The sequence below is a fragment of the Mesoplodon densirostris genome, chromosome 18, assembly GCF_025265405.1.
Source record: "Mesoplodon densirostris isolate mMesDen1 chromosome 18, mMesDen1 primary haplotype, whole genome shotgun sequence".
In the NCBI taxonomy this organism is placed as follows: Eukaryota; Metazoa; Chordata; class Mammalia; order Artiodactyla; family Ziphiidae; genus Mesoplodon; species Mesoplodon densirostris.
In genome coordinates this window covers 11,557,763-11,573,473 of record NC_082678.1, presented here as the reverse complement: position 1 = coordinate 11,573,473, position 15,711 = coordinate 11,557,763, and the positions used below count along the sequence as shown (strand labels likewise).

Here is a 15,711-nt window from a genome sequence, read left to right as displayed (position 1 = left end):
TTTGTTCTAATTCTGTGAAGAATGCCATTGGTAGTTTGATAGGGATTGCATTGAATCTGTAGATTGCTTTCAGTAGTATAGTCATTTTCAGAATATTGATTCTTCCAATCCAAGAACATGGTATATCTCTCCATCTGTTGATATCATCTTCAATTTCTTTCATCAGTGTTTTATAGTTTTCTGAGTACAAGTCTTTCGCCTCCTTAGGCAGGTTTATTCCTAGGTATTTTATTCTTTTTGTTGCAATGGTAAATGGGAGTGTTTCCTTAATTTCTCTTTCTGATATTTCGTTGTTGGTGTATAGGAATTCCAGAGATTTCTGTGCATTAATTTTGTATCCTGCAACCTTACCAAACTCATTGACTAGTTCTAGTAGTTTTCTGGCAGCATCTTTAGGATTTTCTATGTATAGTATCATGTCATCTGCAAAGAGTGACAGTTTTACTTCTTCTTTTCCAATTTGGATTCCTTTTATTTCTTTTCTTCTCTGATTGCTGTGGCTAGGACTTCCAAAACTATGTTGAGTAAGAGTTGCAAGTGTGGACGTCCTTGTCTTGTTCCTGATCCTAGTGGAAATGCTTTCAGTTTTTCACCATTGAGTATGATGCTTGCTGTGGGTTTGTCATATATGGCCTTTATTGTGTTGATGTAATTTTTGTTTTTTATTTGCCATGCCATGCAGCTTGCAGGATCTTAGTTCCCTGACCAGGGACTGAACCCACACCCTCGGCAGTGAAAGCTCAGAACCCTAACCACTGGACTGCCAGGGAATTCCCATTTGGTTTTTTTTTAGATTCCACATATAAGTGAGATCATACAGTATTTGTCTTTCTCTGTCTGACTCACTTCATTTAGCATAATACCCTCTAGATCCATCCATGTTGTCGCTAATGGCAAGATTTCATTTTTTATGGCTGAATAATACTCCATTGTGTTGATATACCAACCACATCTTTATCCATGCATCTATCAGTGAACACCACCAACAGTACACAAGAGTTCCCTTTTCTCTACATCCTTGCCAATGCTTTTTATTTGTTGTCATTTTGATGACAGCCATTCTGACAGGTGTGAAGTGATATCTCATTGTGTTTTTGATTTGCATTTCCCTGATGATTAGTGATGTTGAGCATCTTTTCATGTCTGTTGGCCATCTGTATATCTTCTTTGGAAAAATGTCTCTTCAGGTTCTCTGCCCATTTTTAAAAATTTTTATTTATGTATTTGGCTGTGCCAGGTCATAGTTGTGGCATGCAGGATCTTTAGTTGCGGCATGTGGGATCTAGTTCCCTGATCAGGGATTGAACCTGGGCCCCCTGCATTGGGAGCGTGGAGTCTCAACCACTGGACCACCAGGAAAGTCCCCTCTGCCCATTTTTTTTTTTTTTTTTTTTTTTTTTTTTTTTTTTTGCGGTATGCGGGCCTCTCACTGTTGTGGCCTCCCCCGTTGCGGAGCACAGGCTCCGGACACGCAGGCTCCGGACGCGCAGGCTCAGCGGCCATGGCTCACGGGCCCAGCCGCTCCGCGGCATATGGGATCCTCCCAGACCGGGGCACGAACCCGTATCCCCTGCATCGGCAGGCGGACTCTCAACCACTTGCGCCACCAGGGAGGCCCTGCCCATTTTTTAATAGGGTTTTTTTTTTAATGTTGAGTTGTATGATTCTTTGTATATTTTGGCTATTAACCCCTAATTGGATATAACATCTGCAAATATCTCCCATTTAGCAGGCTGCCTTTTTGTTTTGTTGATAGTTTCCTTCATTGTGCAAAAGCTTTTTAGTTTGATGTATTTGTTTATTTTGCTTCCCTTGCCTGAGGAGACATATCCATAAATTATTGCTAAGACCAATGCCAAAGAGCATGCCGCCTATGTTTTCTTCTAGGAATTTTATGGTTTTGTTTACTGGGATTTTAAAAATTATTATTACTGGTTCAGTTACATTACTGGTAATAAGTCTGTTCATATTTTCTATTTCTTCCTGATTCAGTCTTGGGAGATTGAATGTTTCTAGGAATTTATCCATTTCTTCTAGGTTGTCCATTGTATTAGTTTATAATTGTTCACAGTAATCTTTTATGACCCTTTTTATGTCTGTGGTGTTTTTGTAACTTCTCTTGGTTCTGATGAGTTTGGCTAAAGGTTTATCAATTTTGTTTATCTTTTTGAAGAATCAGCTCTTAGTTTCACTGATCTTTCCTATTGTTTTTTGTTTGTTTGCTTTTAGTCTCTATTTCATTTATTTCTACTCTGATCTTTACTATTTCTTACCTTCTACTAACTTTGGGTTTTGTTCTTCTTTTTCTAGTTCCTTTAGGTGTAAGGTTAGATTGTTTATTTGTATAGTCTTCTTTTTAATCTTGTAGTTATGTAGTTATTTTTATTCCTAATAATGTTTATTTGTGCTTTCCTTTGTTTATAAGTAAATTTCAGCAGAGATTTGCCTGCTCTACTGTTTTTTTCAAGGAACTAACTTTTGGTTTTGTTGATCCTGTCTACCATATCTTTGTTTTCTATTTTATTGATTTCTCTTCTTTATTATTCTCTTCTGAGTTTACTTTTGGGTTTACTTTGTTGTTCTTTTTATAACTTCTTGACTTCTTACTTAAATTGGATACTTATTTCATACGCTTTTTTAATACAAGCATTCAAGACTATAAATTTCCCTTTAAGTACCACTTTTGATGCATCCAACAAATTGTAATCTATGATATTTTCATTATCACCCAAATCTAAGAATTTTAAAATGTGTCATTTATGATTTTTTCTTTGACCCATGGTTGAGTATGTTTTTAAATTACCAAATATATAGGGGTCTTAAAACTTATCTTTTTGATGAATTTGTATTCTCTATAGGTGCAGATCAAGCTTTTACATTGTATGTTTCAGCTCTTCCATTCATTTACTGATTTTTTTGTCTGCTTCATTATTCATAATTGAGAGACGTTGTATTAAAATTTCTTGCTATGATGATGGTTTTATCTCTTTGTAGTTTCTTCAAACTAAGTGCTTATAAGTTTAGAACTATTATAATTTCCTGATGAATTGACCCTTTAATGTAGGTATTCACTCTATCCCTAATAAATATCAATGTTTTTGTCTTAAAAGTCCTCTTTGTCTGATATGAATAGACCTTTCCTGGCTTTCTTTTGGTTAGCTTTTGCCTGGTATATCTTTTTCCATTCTTTGACTTTCAACCATTCCATACTCTTAATCATTACATGTGTCTTGTAAACAATGTGGAACTGGGTTTTCTGTTTAAATATTTTAAAAATTGAATCTGAGATGAGAATTTAGGAATGACTGAGTACATGACTTCCACTAAACCCTGCTAAGAACTGAGTTTAAAAGCCTGCATTTTCAACAACAGTCCATAGTCGGTAAGAACTCTAACCCAGCAGGTTGCCTTCAAGGTAGTGTGTTTGAGCTTTTTTTTTTTTTTTTTTTGGTAGACTTTTTTTTTCTAAGAGCAGTTTTAGGTTCACAGCAAAACTTAGGGGAAGGTAGAGATTTCCCACAAACCTCCTGTCCCCACGCACGCACAGCCTCCCCCATTACCAACACCCCCCCGCCAGAGTGGGACATTTGTTATGACTGATGAACCTGCATGGACACACCATTATTGCCCACAGTCCATAGTTTACATTAGGGTTCACTCTTGGTGTTGTACATTCTATGGGTTTGGACAAATGTATAATGACACACGTGCACCACTGTAGCATCATACAGAGTAGCTTCCCTGTCCTAAAAATCCTCTGTGCTCTGCCGATTCATCCCTCCCTCACTTGAATCCCTGGCAACCACTGATCATCCAACCAACTACTCGTCATTCCTAAATTCTCCCCTCAGTTCTATCACCTAATTCACCTGAGCCCCAATTTCCTCAGATGCACAATCAAAATTTGTAGATTTGGTGTGATAATTAAATGAGATAATGTATTAAAACCTTAACTTAGTCCCTAGAAAAGAATAGGCGTCAATTAAATGCTAGTTTCCTTTTCCTTCCTCCTTCTCTTAGTAATCTGAAATCACGTTTGGCTGAGAAAAGAAGAGAAGAAAGTGCCCAGGGACAGTGTGTATCACCAGAAATCTAAGAGCAGGGGAGGGTAGGGGGCAGAGGAAGGAGGTAAACATCCAGCTATTGCCTCCCAAACCCTATTTCCAACTTGGAAAATCCCTACCCAGAGGGGACTCCCACAGTGTGTCCTGTGGGATTTGGGGCTCCCCAGATGTGAGGCTTGTAGGCAGCGCTGTCCTCTGTGTACACACAGCGCACGGGAATCCCGTGTGCACACACATCACTCACACACACGTGTGCCCCCGGCGCTCCCCCCATCTGCCTGGCTTATCAGCTGCTTCCCAGCTTCCTCTGCCTGGCTTCTTATAGACCTGGGACCCTGGGAGCCGGCCTTCCACGTGGCCTCCCCAAGACCACTCAGATAACGAGAGGAAATGTGGTCATCAGCTCACAGAAGGCTGGGGGTTCCGGCTGCGGCTCCAGGCCACCACTCCCTGACCTGCGCCCTCCATCTCTCTCCAGGCGGTTCTCGGCTGTTCCCTGTGAGCCCTTGGACGCCACTCGAGATGTCCCCTTTTGGTGGCTGGGGACTGCTCTCGGCCTTTCTTGCCCTGCTCTGCTGCACAGGTGAGCCTGGGGTTCCTGACTGGGTGCGTGCCAGCCAGGACCCCCTCCCCTTCAGGCAGGGAAGGGGGTCCTGGTCCTGAAGTCGCTGAGGCTTTGAACACAGAGGCTGTCCACCATGGGTACAGGATGCTGTGCCAGCCTGGCTTCCCCATGACTCTGGGCAGCGGGTAGGGGTCCTGGCCTTTTGGGAACCAGACCCCATAACTTCATGGTGTGTGGATGTGGCAAGCTGTGGACACTAAATGGGGAGGTGACAGGAGGCTGGAGTTCAAGGGCAGGTGAGGGCATGCCCCAGCTAGTCTTCAGAGGTGGCCCAGGGGTCAGCAGAGGGCAGCAGAGGGCATCGCCTTGTGGCGACCATGAAAGCGAAAACGAAGCCCCTTCCAGGAGGTCCAGGGGACCGAGAAGGAGAACGCCTCCGTGTGCTGAGCGCTCTGTTTTGGACAACCTGCCAGGTGCTTTCACACGGTGCTTTCCTGCTTTTCCCTGCAGGAAAGGGATTACTAGCCCATTTGACAGATGGAGAAACTGGGGCTCAGAGAGAGAAAGCACTTTGCCCAAGGCAACACAGCTGGTACCTGGCAAACTCAGGTTTCAAATCCAGCTCTCTCTCCCTGCAAAACCCCTCTTTTGCCCCTTCATTATATGCCACTAGCTGAGGGCTAAGTGGGGGTGCATGGATGTGGCAGGAGCCCGGGACACAGGACGGGCCCAGCTGGCTGGGATCAAGGACCTTCTGGTCATCACCGAGTGGGAGGTGAGTGCCGAAGGCCTGAAATGCTTCGTGCCTGAAACACTTCTTGGCTCTGCACCACACACAGGGTATTGTGCTGAGCACAAAGGGAAATATGCGAAATCTGGGCCTTGCCTTCTAGAAGCTCCAAAATGTCCAAGGGAGAGTCAGCATGAATATGAGTCATTCGCAAGGTGGTCCCATTACCTTCCTGACCTCACCTCCCCCTCCTCCTTCCTCCTCGCTGAGCTCCAGCCATCTGGTCTCCTCCCCACCCAGGGTCTCTGCACTGGCGGTTCCCTCCCCCCGCAGATACCTGCCTGCCGGGCTCCCCACCCCCGACCTCCTTCATTCTTTGCTCAAATGTCGGTGTTTCCGTGAGGCCTGTGCTGACTACACTATTTAACACGGCAACCCCACCCCACTCCCTATTTCCTTTCCTAGGCATTTACCACCAACTGACAAGCTGGCTAGTTCACTTGTTTATTATTGTCTGTCTCCTTCACCGCACTGTGAGCGCCGCAAGGGCAGGGTTTGGTCTGCTTTGGTCCCAGCTGGATCCCCAGAGCCTAGAACAGTGCCTGGCACACAGCCGGTGTTCCAAAAGGATTTGCAGAAGAGAGGAAAGGAGGGAGGGAAGAGTTGAACCCATGGCCATGGGGGCTCAGAGGACACAGTCCACCTCCATTTCAGAGAGGCCTTCGTGGAGGAGGGGACATTTGGGCTGGGCCTCGTAGGTCGAATAAGATCCCTCTCCATGGAGACAGAAGACGTGCATGAGAAAGACTAATCTGGAGGCAACGAGCTGGAGGAACAGCAACCAGAGGCAGGGAGACAGCTGCAGGGGGGTCACAGTCTCTTTGGTCTAGACCCAAGGTGATAAGGTCTGAATAAGGGGAGAGGACAGAGGGGACCTCTACCCCTTAGCAGACTGCCCGCCGTGGGCAGCTCCACTGGGCAGGGCGGCAGGGACTTCTGCTGCCTAGTGTTTCTGGTCTTCCAGGGTCTGGCGAGGAGGCGTTCGAGGTACGCATGTGGCCAGAGCAGCTGATGGTGGAGTCCGGGGAGTCTCAGGTGATTAACTGTAGTACCACCTGTACGCAGCCCAACGCCGGTGGTCTGGAGACCACCCTACACAAGACTCTCCTGGAGGAACAGGCTCAGTGGAAGCTGTATGAGGTCTTCAACATCTCCCAGGACACAGATGTCATTTGCCATTTCACCTGCTCCGGGAAGCAGGAGTCCAAGAGTCTGAACATCAGTGTGTTCTGTGAGTGCAGCACCGCGGGGCCCTGCTCCCCTAGGCCAGAGCCTGTGTCTACTGAACGCACGCAGAGCTGCTCTGTTACTGCTGCTGGGCGCTCTTGTTATGGCCCCCACTTCCCTGGGCTCCTGGACCCAGTCCATGGGCTCAGAATCTTCTCACACCCTCCCCTGGCCTCCTTGAGCCTGTTGGCAACCCTGGTTTTGAGGTTTGCTCAGAGGAAGACAATCCAAGCAAGGTTTAGACAAATCTAAAAGTTGTTCCCCATGCCGTGCTGCGGTCTCCTCCTCGCGTGGTAGCACCCCATCACCAGAACATCCCGCACCCCATGACAAGGAGTGGAGGCCCCATCGGGAGGGCTGGTACACTCTGCAGTAGCCCACTGGCCTCCCGGAGAGAAGGCTGAGGCGTGGTTTTATCTCCCCCTGAGGGCCCTTGACAAATGTGTGGTCATCACACACATACCTGCCCAGAGGCCATGGAGACCTTGGATAGACTGGGATTCTCTCAACAGCTCAGCACCAAGGGTATCGCTCGAAACTGTCATCAGTGGATCAGATGAATAGAAAGCTGTCCTAAATCTAACATATTATCCTGGGGTAATGGGGGCAAGGCATTCTAGTTCAAAAAGGAGCCCAGGGTACCACCGAGTTTAATAGCTAAGGCCTAGAGGTAGCTCAGAACCCGATCCTGAAGAACCAAGGCAGGTCTGACTCCAGCCTCCACCTCTGAAGTGAAGAATCTCACAACTCATGGTCCAGTTCCAATGAGTACTCCCTTCTAAGTCTCTCTCAACATAATTATCCAACCATTTAATTTTTGAAATTTGTATTTAATTTTTGGAGAGGAAGGAGACAGATCCAGAACTTTTATATCTTTCTAGTTGACTGTACAGATTCTGGACCTTTTCTTTGTAGACACCAGGCTACCTCCATTCTTGTCCATTCCAGAAATCATGTCCATAAAACAACCACCCAGTACATCCTTCACCCTGAACTGCTTCCTCCTTCCTCTTTTTACACTGTAGAGCAGCCAGGCCCCAGCCCACTTCCTGAGAACACTGTGGTGACGGGGATGGTCCTGGCTGGGTGGAGCCTGCTGGAACTGCACCCCCATCCTGACCAGACCTCGCTTCCTTCTTTCCCTCAGACCCTCCAAAGCAAGTGCTGCTGAAGTTATGGCCCACTTTAGTGGCTGTAGGGAGATCGTTCACCATCCAGTGCAGGGTGCCCTCTGTGGCACCCCTCGAAGGTCTCACTGTCACCCTGCTCCATGGCAGTGAGATCGTATACAGCCAGACCTTTGTGGGGACAACACATTCCCCCCAAGAGGCCATGGTCACCCACAACACCACGGCTCACAGGGAAGACGACCGCCACAACTTCTCCTGCCGGGCCGAGATGGACCTGCGCTCTCGCGGCGGGGACCTCGTTCACAGCGTCTCAGATCCCCAGGCGCTCGACGTCTATGGTGAGGGGGAGCCCCCGGAGGAGGGGGGAAGGAGAGGGCGTTCACTCTCAGCCCCTCATGGGAGGGAAACGCCTTTGCCCCACTCTCAGCCAGCTCAGGGGGCAGCACCCAGGAACTTGATCCCAAGAGTTCCCTGGAGCTCTCTCCAAGTTGCCAGCTTGGACCCCAGCTAGCTGCTTGGCCATTAACAAGCTGGGTGACCTTAGCCAAGTCCAGCTCCTCTCTCTGGCCTTGGCCCCTATCTGCAATAAGTGTAGCCTGACTGACCCTTAAGATCCCCTGGAGCCCTGCTGTTCTGTGACTCTAGATGACCTAGATGTTCTCTGTCTTCTGAGAGTTTGGTAGAAGCTCCCTCAGCTCTGCCCAAGGAGGGGCTCGGCCTGGACCATGCCATTGTCCAGGCTGTGGTGTCCAGCAACCACGTGCTGGTGGCAGGGGGACATCTGCCCTCACGGTCTCACAGAGGCCCAGCTGGTGGCCTGGACCCTGGCCCACCTTTCCTCTAGTTGATATACCAGTTGCCCCTCACCTCTGCAACACAGGTGACTGCAGAATGACGAGGGTGGGTGGTGATGGAGGGATCTCTACTCCCCCTTTGGCCCTGGCCCCTGGGACCAGAGGACTTCTAAGACCACTGCCCTCTCCCTCCCCAGAGGCTGCACAAGACACCCAGATGGCGGTCATCATCACGGCCGGGTCAGTGCTGCTCTTCTTGTTTGTGACGTCCGTCCTGCTGTGCTTTGTCTTTGGGCAGCAGTGGCACCAGAGGCGGACAGGTACCTACAGGGTTCAAGCTGCTTGGAGGAGGCTGAGGTGGGCCTACCGGGCATAGCCTACGTGAGCGGCGTGGCCGCCAGCATGGCGGCCGCTGGGACTCAGCATGGCTCCTTAGGGCTGTGGTTCAGCCCTGGCTGAAGGACCATGACAAGCAGCAGAGGACTTCAGGGACCCTTCCTTTTCTGGTCTGAATACAAACACCTGGACTTAACCCTGAGCCTCAGTGTCTCCTCCTGGGAATGGTCAGGAAGGGAGCCACCAGGCCCGGTTGGACTTCGGTCTCCAAATGTCCCCTCAGCCTCCCTCCAGTCTCTCCTTCACGGGGGGCCTTCCAGAGCCCCGGGGAGCCCAGGCCCTGGGGCACCCCCATGCTGACCAGCCCAGGCACCAGACGCCCACCCTCATCGGACACTGAGTGACTCATTCCTACTGAGAGTGGGTGGGGAGATGCACCATGGCCCAGAGGGGCAGAGAGACACTCTGTTCCCACGTGGCCCACTCTGTTCCCACCGCAGGCCCCCGTGTCAGAGCAGGGCATGGCTCTGACCTTTCCTTTCTGTCAACAGAGCCAGCTTCCAGGGGTAGGCATGGGGGCCCCAAGGGCTCAGTTTTAGGATCTCCTCAGCCAGGCCTCCCCCATCACTCTGGGCCTTCAGAGAGCCGCGGACAACAAAAGCAGTCCTCGCCTCTTACCTCCTGCTCGGTTATTGGGCCAACGCGAGACGCCGCAGCGCTGGCCATCGCCGGGGTGGTGGGTGGGGGAGTGGAGGTCGAGGGAGGGCTCTGGTTCCCAGGCCTCTGCCAGCCCAGGCAGCAATCACTGGGACAGGGTTGGGCTTTCATGTGGCCGCCAGGGCCTGGACACTGCTCTAAGGGGCTCTCACCCTGAAGCAGAGATCAGGCTGGTTCAAGGTCTCCGTGGGGTAGAGAGGGGACTGACTGACCTCGGGGAGAGGGCCTAGTTGGGGCTGAGGGGGTAAGAAGGGCTGCCAGGCGTAGGTGCCGGGTTGGAAAAGCACTAGCGGGGCACACGGGGGCTCCAGGGCTATTTCCAGCCCTGCGATGAAGCTGGCGTGGGTCCTGGGGCTGACGTCTGTCCTCACGGTAGGCTCTCGGCATCATAGTAGTCTGGGGGGGGACAGCACGCTCATCGTGACTCCCTCCTGCCTCCGTGGAGCCCAAGGAGGAAACCAGAAGGGGACAGGCCAGTTGTCTGGGGCCATGACAGTAGGGGCCCCCAGCCCCACAGGGCGCATGGCCTTCCTGGCCTGCTGATCCACCGCCAGGCCTGGGCCCCTCTGCCCACCCACCTGGTCCCTACCTGAAGCTGGGGGTACATCCACACCCACAGTCCCTGTGGCGCTGGGGGGTGGGGGCGGGGGCACGGCTCTCCTGGGACTGGGAGAGAAAAGAAAGAGCCCTGTCAGAGGCCCCAGGCTAGCCTCTGGAATTTCACCCTCAAGTTTCCCTACTCCAGCCTGGCCCCTGGCCAGCTCTTCCAGCCCAGCCCCAGAGCAGGGCCCGGGCAGCACCCAGCCCCCTGGCCTCACTTACGCCCCCCTTTTCCCAGAGGTAGAAGGGTGGTGCTGAACCCTGGCCAAGTGCTGCAAGCAGGGCTGAGGTAGGGGAGGGGAGAGGAGAGGGGCCGGCCAGGGGAGCAGGGGGCCCAGAGCAGGCATCAGGCAGGGCAGGTAGTGGTGGTGGAACACCAAAGGCCCCTCCTCCTGGGCTTCGGTCTCCTCCTCCTCTTCATACGCTGCCTCCTGTTGGCCCTCCAGGTAGACCTGGGGATTGTGCAAGAGGGGAGGGGAGATGATACAGGATCAAGCTCTCCCTGCCGCCACCCCTCCATTCCTCTAAATTATTTCTCCAGATACTCAGCACAAAATAGCTACTGTTTATTGGGCGTTTACTACACACAAGCAAGGCTCTTTGGAGACATTTATTCCTTATTTTGCGGATGGGAAAAACTGAGGCTCAGAGGTTAAGTAACTTTTCTAAGGTCACCCAGCTAATAAGGCCAAGCAGGGACTGGAGGAATCCAGGTATGACTCCAGAGCTGGGGCCAGGAGTCCAGCAAGCTGCCCTTGGCCTCACCCTGTTATGGACACAGGGTTCTTGGACTCTTTAATCAATAGAAATTGATATGAAGCCAGCCAAGGAATTCAGGCTGGGAATTCACTGGGACTCATGCTGCACGAGGGAGCGAGAACAAGAAACAGGTGGCCCTGCTCGCTCCCCAAGGAGAGTGGGCTGGTTCCTTAAATGGGGAGAGGGGAGGGACTGATTGGTGGGTTGAGCTGGAGGGGAGGCTTAGGTGGTCTGCCCACCCTCTTGGTGGTGCTGTGTGCAGGAATCATGCTCAGTACCCTACTTTTGCCCCTCAGAAATGGCAGCTGATTTGTGGCCTTTTTGTATCTTATTGTTCATAATTGCCCCACCTGCGCATGCGTGCCATTATTTTTAGTCTCATTTCCTTTGTATTCTGTGGCTCGAAGAGACAGTTTGTCCAGGTGCAGGCACTGCAGCACCGCAGCAAAGGGTCCCAGGTCCCAGCCTGTCTCAAGCCCCAGTCCCTGGACCCACTTGTGCCCCACTTGTTGAGGTTGGGCGCTCCTCCCAAGGACCCCCTGAGGGCCTGGGGGTGAAGGGGTGGCAGCAGCTCCTCAGGGTCTCCCTCTGCCTCGACTCCTCTGACCGGCCCCTCCGTGAATCTCTGTCCGCTCCCTCCAAGCGGACAGGCATCCTCTCACCACCGGCGGTCACCCCTCCAGACCTCTCCGGCTGCCCACTGCTGGCTGAATAGGGCTCAGCCTTAGAGCTCCTCCCCTCCCGTGCTCCCATCACCTCCCCCCTCCACCCCCCTCCACGTATACACGGGGTTTCCTCCATTCTGTCTCCTGATTCTGCTCCTGCCCGGACACCCCTCACCTCCTCCAAGCATCAGAATCCTCCCTGGCTTTCAAGGGCTGGTTCTAAGGCAACATGCTCCTCCAAGGAGACGATCCTCATGCCCCAACCAGGTGGCCCTCACACTTTGTGCCAGTCACAGCCAAAGTGGCCTTGTATTCATAGTCATTCATTTATTCATGCACTTGTTCAACAAATAGCAGTTGAACCCCTAATAAGTATCAGGCACACTGCAGGCCCAGGGTACAATGGTGCCTGCCCTCCTGGGTCTGCAGTCCAATGGGGGATTCACTGCAGGGGAACCTTGAAAACAAGACCTGAGTGGTCTGGATTTTGGGACCCGCTACCTCCACACCATGGAGGCTGACACGCGGGCCTGGCACATAACAGATGCCGAACAGACCTAGCCAGATAGATGAGGGCTGGCTTCTGGCTCCTCTGTTGCCTGATCCTTTTTCTCAAGGTGGGGGGAACCCTAAATGGATGCCCACCTCTGGCCCTGTAGGTGGGCAGCCCTGGTAGCCCACCCCCACTCCCCCACCTCCAGCCCACGCACCTGCGGGCCGGACCAGGCAAGCCCCTGGTTGAGCGCCGCTGCCACCTGGCCACTCAGAAGCAGCTGGTGCATCTGTGCGTTCTGCAGCATCATCAGTTCCAGCAGGTCTAGGGGACGGGAGTTCAGCAGGCCCGCGCCAGAACTACCCCCGCCCTTGCCCCGACCCCAGGGCCTTTTCCCCAACTCCAGCTCTGGGGGGAGGGCCGGGGAAGGAGGGGTGCTGCAAGGACGCCCAGAGAATGTGCCGGGCAGAGTGGGGTACGAAGTGGGGAGATCCCGGAGTCTCACCTTCCTTCACGCGGCCCGGCTGTGGGGACGGAGGTGGGATGGTCCACAGGAGGGGCTGCAGAATGGTCACCCAGGGCTGGGGGGAGGGGGAGACTCAGGCTAGGTGGGGAAGGGATGGGGACCCCCCTCGCTCCCCACGCCTTTGAGTCGCTTCCCTAACCTCGCAGGAGCTTCTCCCCTCCGCGCCCCCATGGCCTCCCTGTCAAGTCTCTTCCTCTGGCTGGGGTCGCTCTCCTCACCCACCCCCCACTCCTCCAGGGTTCGGACCCTCCAGGGGCAGCTCCCCAAGTCAGCCCACCCCTCCACCCCGACCCCAAGGCCTTCCAGGTAAAGGCAGGCTCTGGTCCCCAACTCAGCCTTCACCGTCGGGGCTGCAGTCTGTGCTGGGGGATGACCCCAGCTCCCTCCAGTCCCTGAGGCCATGGCCAGCTGCTGCGGATCAGGGTTACCTTGACGACGTTGGGCGACGCCAAAGTCTCCTCCTACGCATGCGCAGGTCCCGCCAGCGTTCCGGTGCCTGGGGCGTTCGCCCTTTGTTGCCGCCTCCTGCTCTTCTCTCTCCACCTCTAGGGACGAGGGGTCCCGAGGACCCTCACCCCCACCCCCGGAGGCCCAACTCTCTCCCAGATGTCCACATCCAAACCCCCGCGCCGTGGCTGCCTGGGCGCCGTGGCTGCCTGGGCATCGCGGCTCATCCCTCGCTGTACCTCGCACCCTTGGGCATCCCCGGCACGGAGCCTGGGGGGGGGCCGAGTTTGTTGAGTGAATGCGTGAGTGGCTGGGGAGGCCCGCCCCAACTCGGACACTTGTTTTTTGGAGCCCAGTGCCCAACTAACTAGGATGATGAGTTAGGAGTAGAGAATTCTGTTGGAGCAGGCTTGGGGGCAAGGGGCAGGTGAATGAGGAGGGCAAGGGATGTGCTCCCTGTCACTCTGAATCAGAGGGCCGTCCTGCGGGCCAAGAGTGGTTTCTGGAGGCCACCAAGGAAGGAAACACCAACCAAGTTCACGGAAAAGGCTGGCCCCTGTTTGCTCCCTGGTTCCTGGTCAAGGGGAGCCACTGCTCCAAAGAGGTGGCAAAGTCTGGGGAGTTTGACATCAGTGACCCCATTATTGTCCTTCATCCCGGAAAAATTACCAAAGCTTGCGTTCTTTCAACAGGAAGTTATCGAGGTCCTCTTTGCTTAAGAACAGGTGAAGGGAGAGATCTATTTCGGCAGCTGTGACCATCCTAAGATAGGCCCTGAGCAGCCGTCGAAGAAAATCCAGACAGGAAGCTGGGATTAGCACCCCAGAGTTGCCTTCCCCCACCCTCCCCTCCTGTGCAGCTCCCCTCCCCAGAAGTCCTGGTGTCTAGAGCCAGAAAGACCATTCCCACCTCTTCCTCTGTACCTTTGTCCCTGTCTCCAGGAGATGGGGACTGTGGGCAGTGCATTAGCTGTCCCCGTGGGTCTTACGGCCTTGACAGCCATCATCAAGCTGAGATCGGGCACTGTGGTCACAGGCACGCAGTGCGTGGGAAGGACACAGAGGCGCGTCTTCCCATCTCCACCTTCATTCCAGGGAGAAAGATGAAACCAACCCTTGTGCTCACCATCAGCACACTTTGACCCAGGAGGTGCCTGTGTGTGCGAGGTGCCCTTCTGAGCACTGTAGACACAATAGTGTATCCTCGCTGGTTCCAGCGTTGTTGGGACGTGAAAAATTCCCCTGAAAGGAGAGCAAAGGTACAAGACTGTGCCAAGTGCCTTCTGAATGAACCATACAAGAAGGGATCATGGAAAAGAGAAGACTCAGCCACTGAAGGGTGGAGTTCTGAAGGAGGTAGAGATCCTTGGGATGGGGCCAAGCAGTGTGAGAGGGAGAGGTCAGCCCAGGCTGCGAACACAGCCAGAGCAAAGGTGCAGATGCGGGAATGGACAGGGCCTGTAAAGATCCAGTGGCTCAAACTGCCTGGCTAGAGTAGGGGATCTGGGCAGAGGGAAGTTCCAGGCAGACACAGGACAGACTCAAAGGCCAAGTTATAGAAGTGAGGCTTTGCCATGTGGGTAATGGGAAGCTCTTGGTGGGTTTTGAGCAGGAGAGAAATAAGGGGACGATGTGTGCACAGCCACATTTTAGAGAGATTTATCTCGTTTGTCATATCTTTGTTTATGTCAACCAGAATTAGAAAGAACAAATGTCTGATGGGATGTGTCCTCCCAATGGAATACTATTCCGCCATTGACAATTTTGGTATAGAATATATCTACTGATGTGGAATGATGTCCAAGAGAGTCAAGCAAAACAATCAGAAAGCATAGTAAGATCTTATTTTTGTTTTAAAAAGTATATGTATATATGTGCATCTCGGGGGGGGGGTGGGGAACAAGAGAGGAAAAGAGGGAGGGAGGGAGGGAGAGAGGGGGCAATTATAGAGAAGCTGTCAGGGCTGCCCATATCCGCCTGCCTCCCCACTTCTCCACACCCTCAGAGTGCTTCCTGGGATCTCCTTCCAAATAAACTTCTTGCTGCCAAATCCTTGTCTCAGGCTCTACTTTTGGGGGAATCCAAACTAAGACACCAGTCTCCCACTTTCACCATTTCTGCTGCCCAGGCTGCTGCAAAATCCTGGGAAAAGCCATTCTAGCAGCTCTCTGATAAATCTGTGTTCAATGACGTGAAATACCAAAGTCGACATTGAAGTACATTCGTCTGGGAGTATAATGGTCCATGGATTAAACTGAGGCAAAGCTGGAGGCAGGGAGGCCAGCAAGGAGGCCACCTTCCTTCCCTGTAAAGGAAGCTCAGAGCAGGCTGGAGGTGGCTGTAGGAAAGAGGCAGGAAGAGGTGATCATTTCAATACCTCAGATATAAGATTGCATGTTGACCCTACATGAGACTTACTTGTATTTTGGAAGACAGAGTTGAGATAAAAACCACCTGGCTTCTGGTACCCAATTAGAGATGTCAAAGGAAATGGAAGCATTTGTCCTTTGAATAATGGGAAAACCACACACTTATCTGGCAGCGCTATTTTGCTTACAGATCTAACTTCAATCCAACAGTGGAGGAGGTGCCTTTCTGG

General features: G+C 52.3%; 2 protein-coding genes across 2 annotated transcripts; one reads left to right on the top strand and one right to left on the bottom strand.

Moving 5' to 3' along the window:
• Window positions 1–4,547: 4,547 nt before the first annotated feature.
• Window positions 4,548–8,946, top strand: ICAM2 (intercellular adhesion molecule 2). The gene is made up of 4 exons (XM_060082561.1): window positions 4,548–4,647; window positions 6,384–6,650; window positions 7,794–8,114; window positions 8,768–8,946. Exons 1-4 carry the CDS (start codon window positions 4,587–4,589, stop codon window positions 8,944–8,946), a joined length of 828 nt encoding a protein of 275 aa, XP_059938544.1. The 5' UTR covers window positions 4,548–4,586.
• Window positions 8,947–9,111: 165 nt separating this feature from the next.
• Window positions 9,112–13,068, bottom strand: PRR29 (proline rich 29). The gene is made up of 9 exons (XM_060082701.1): window positions 13,009–13,068; window positions 12,646–12,721; window positions 12,358–12,464; window positions 10,446–10,675; window positions 10,213–10,283; window positions 9,995–10,019; window positions 9,585–9,711; window positions 9,439–9,541; window positions 9,112–9,320 (listed from the first exon to the last, which is right to left on the bottom strand). Exons 1-9 carry the CDS (start codon window positions 13,066–13,068, stop codon window positions 9,112–9,114), a joined length of 1,008 nt encoding a protein of 335 aa, XP_059938684.1.
• Between the last annotated feature and the right edge of the window lie 2,643 nt (window positions 13,069–15,711).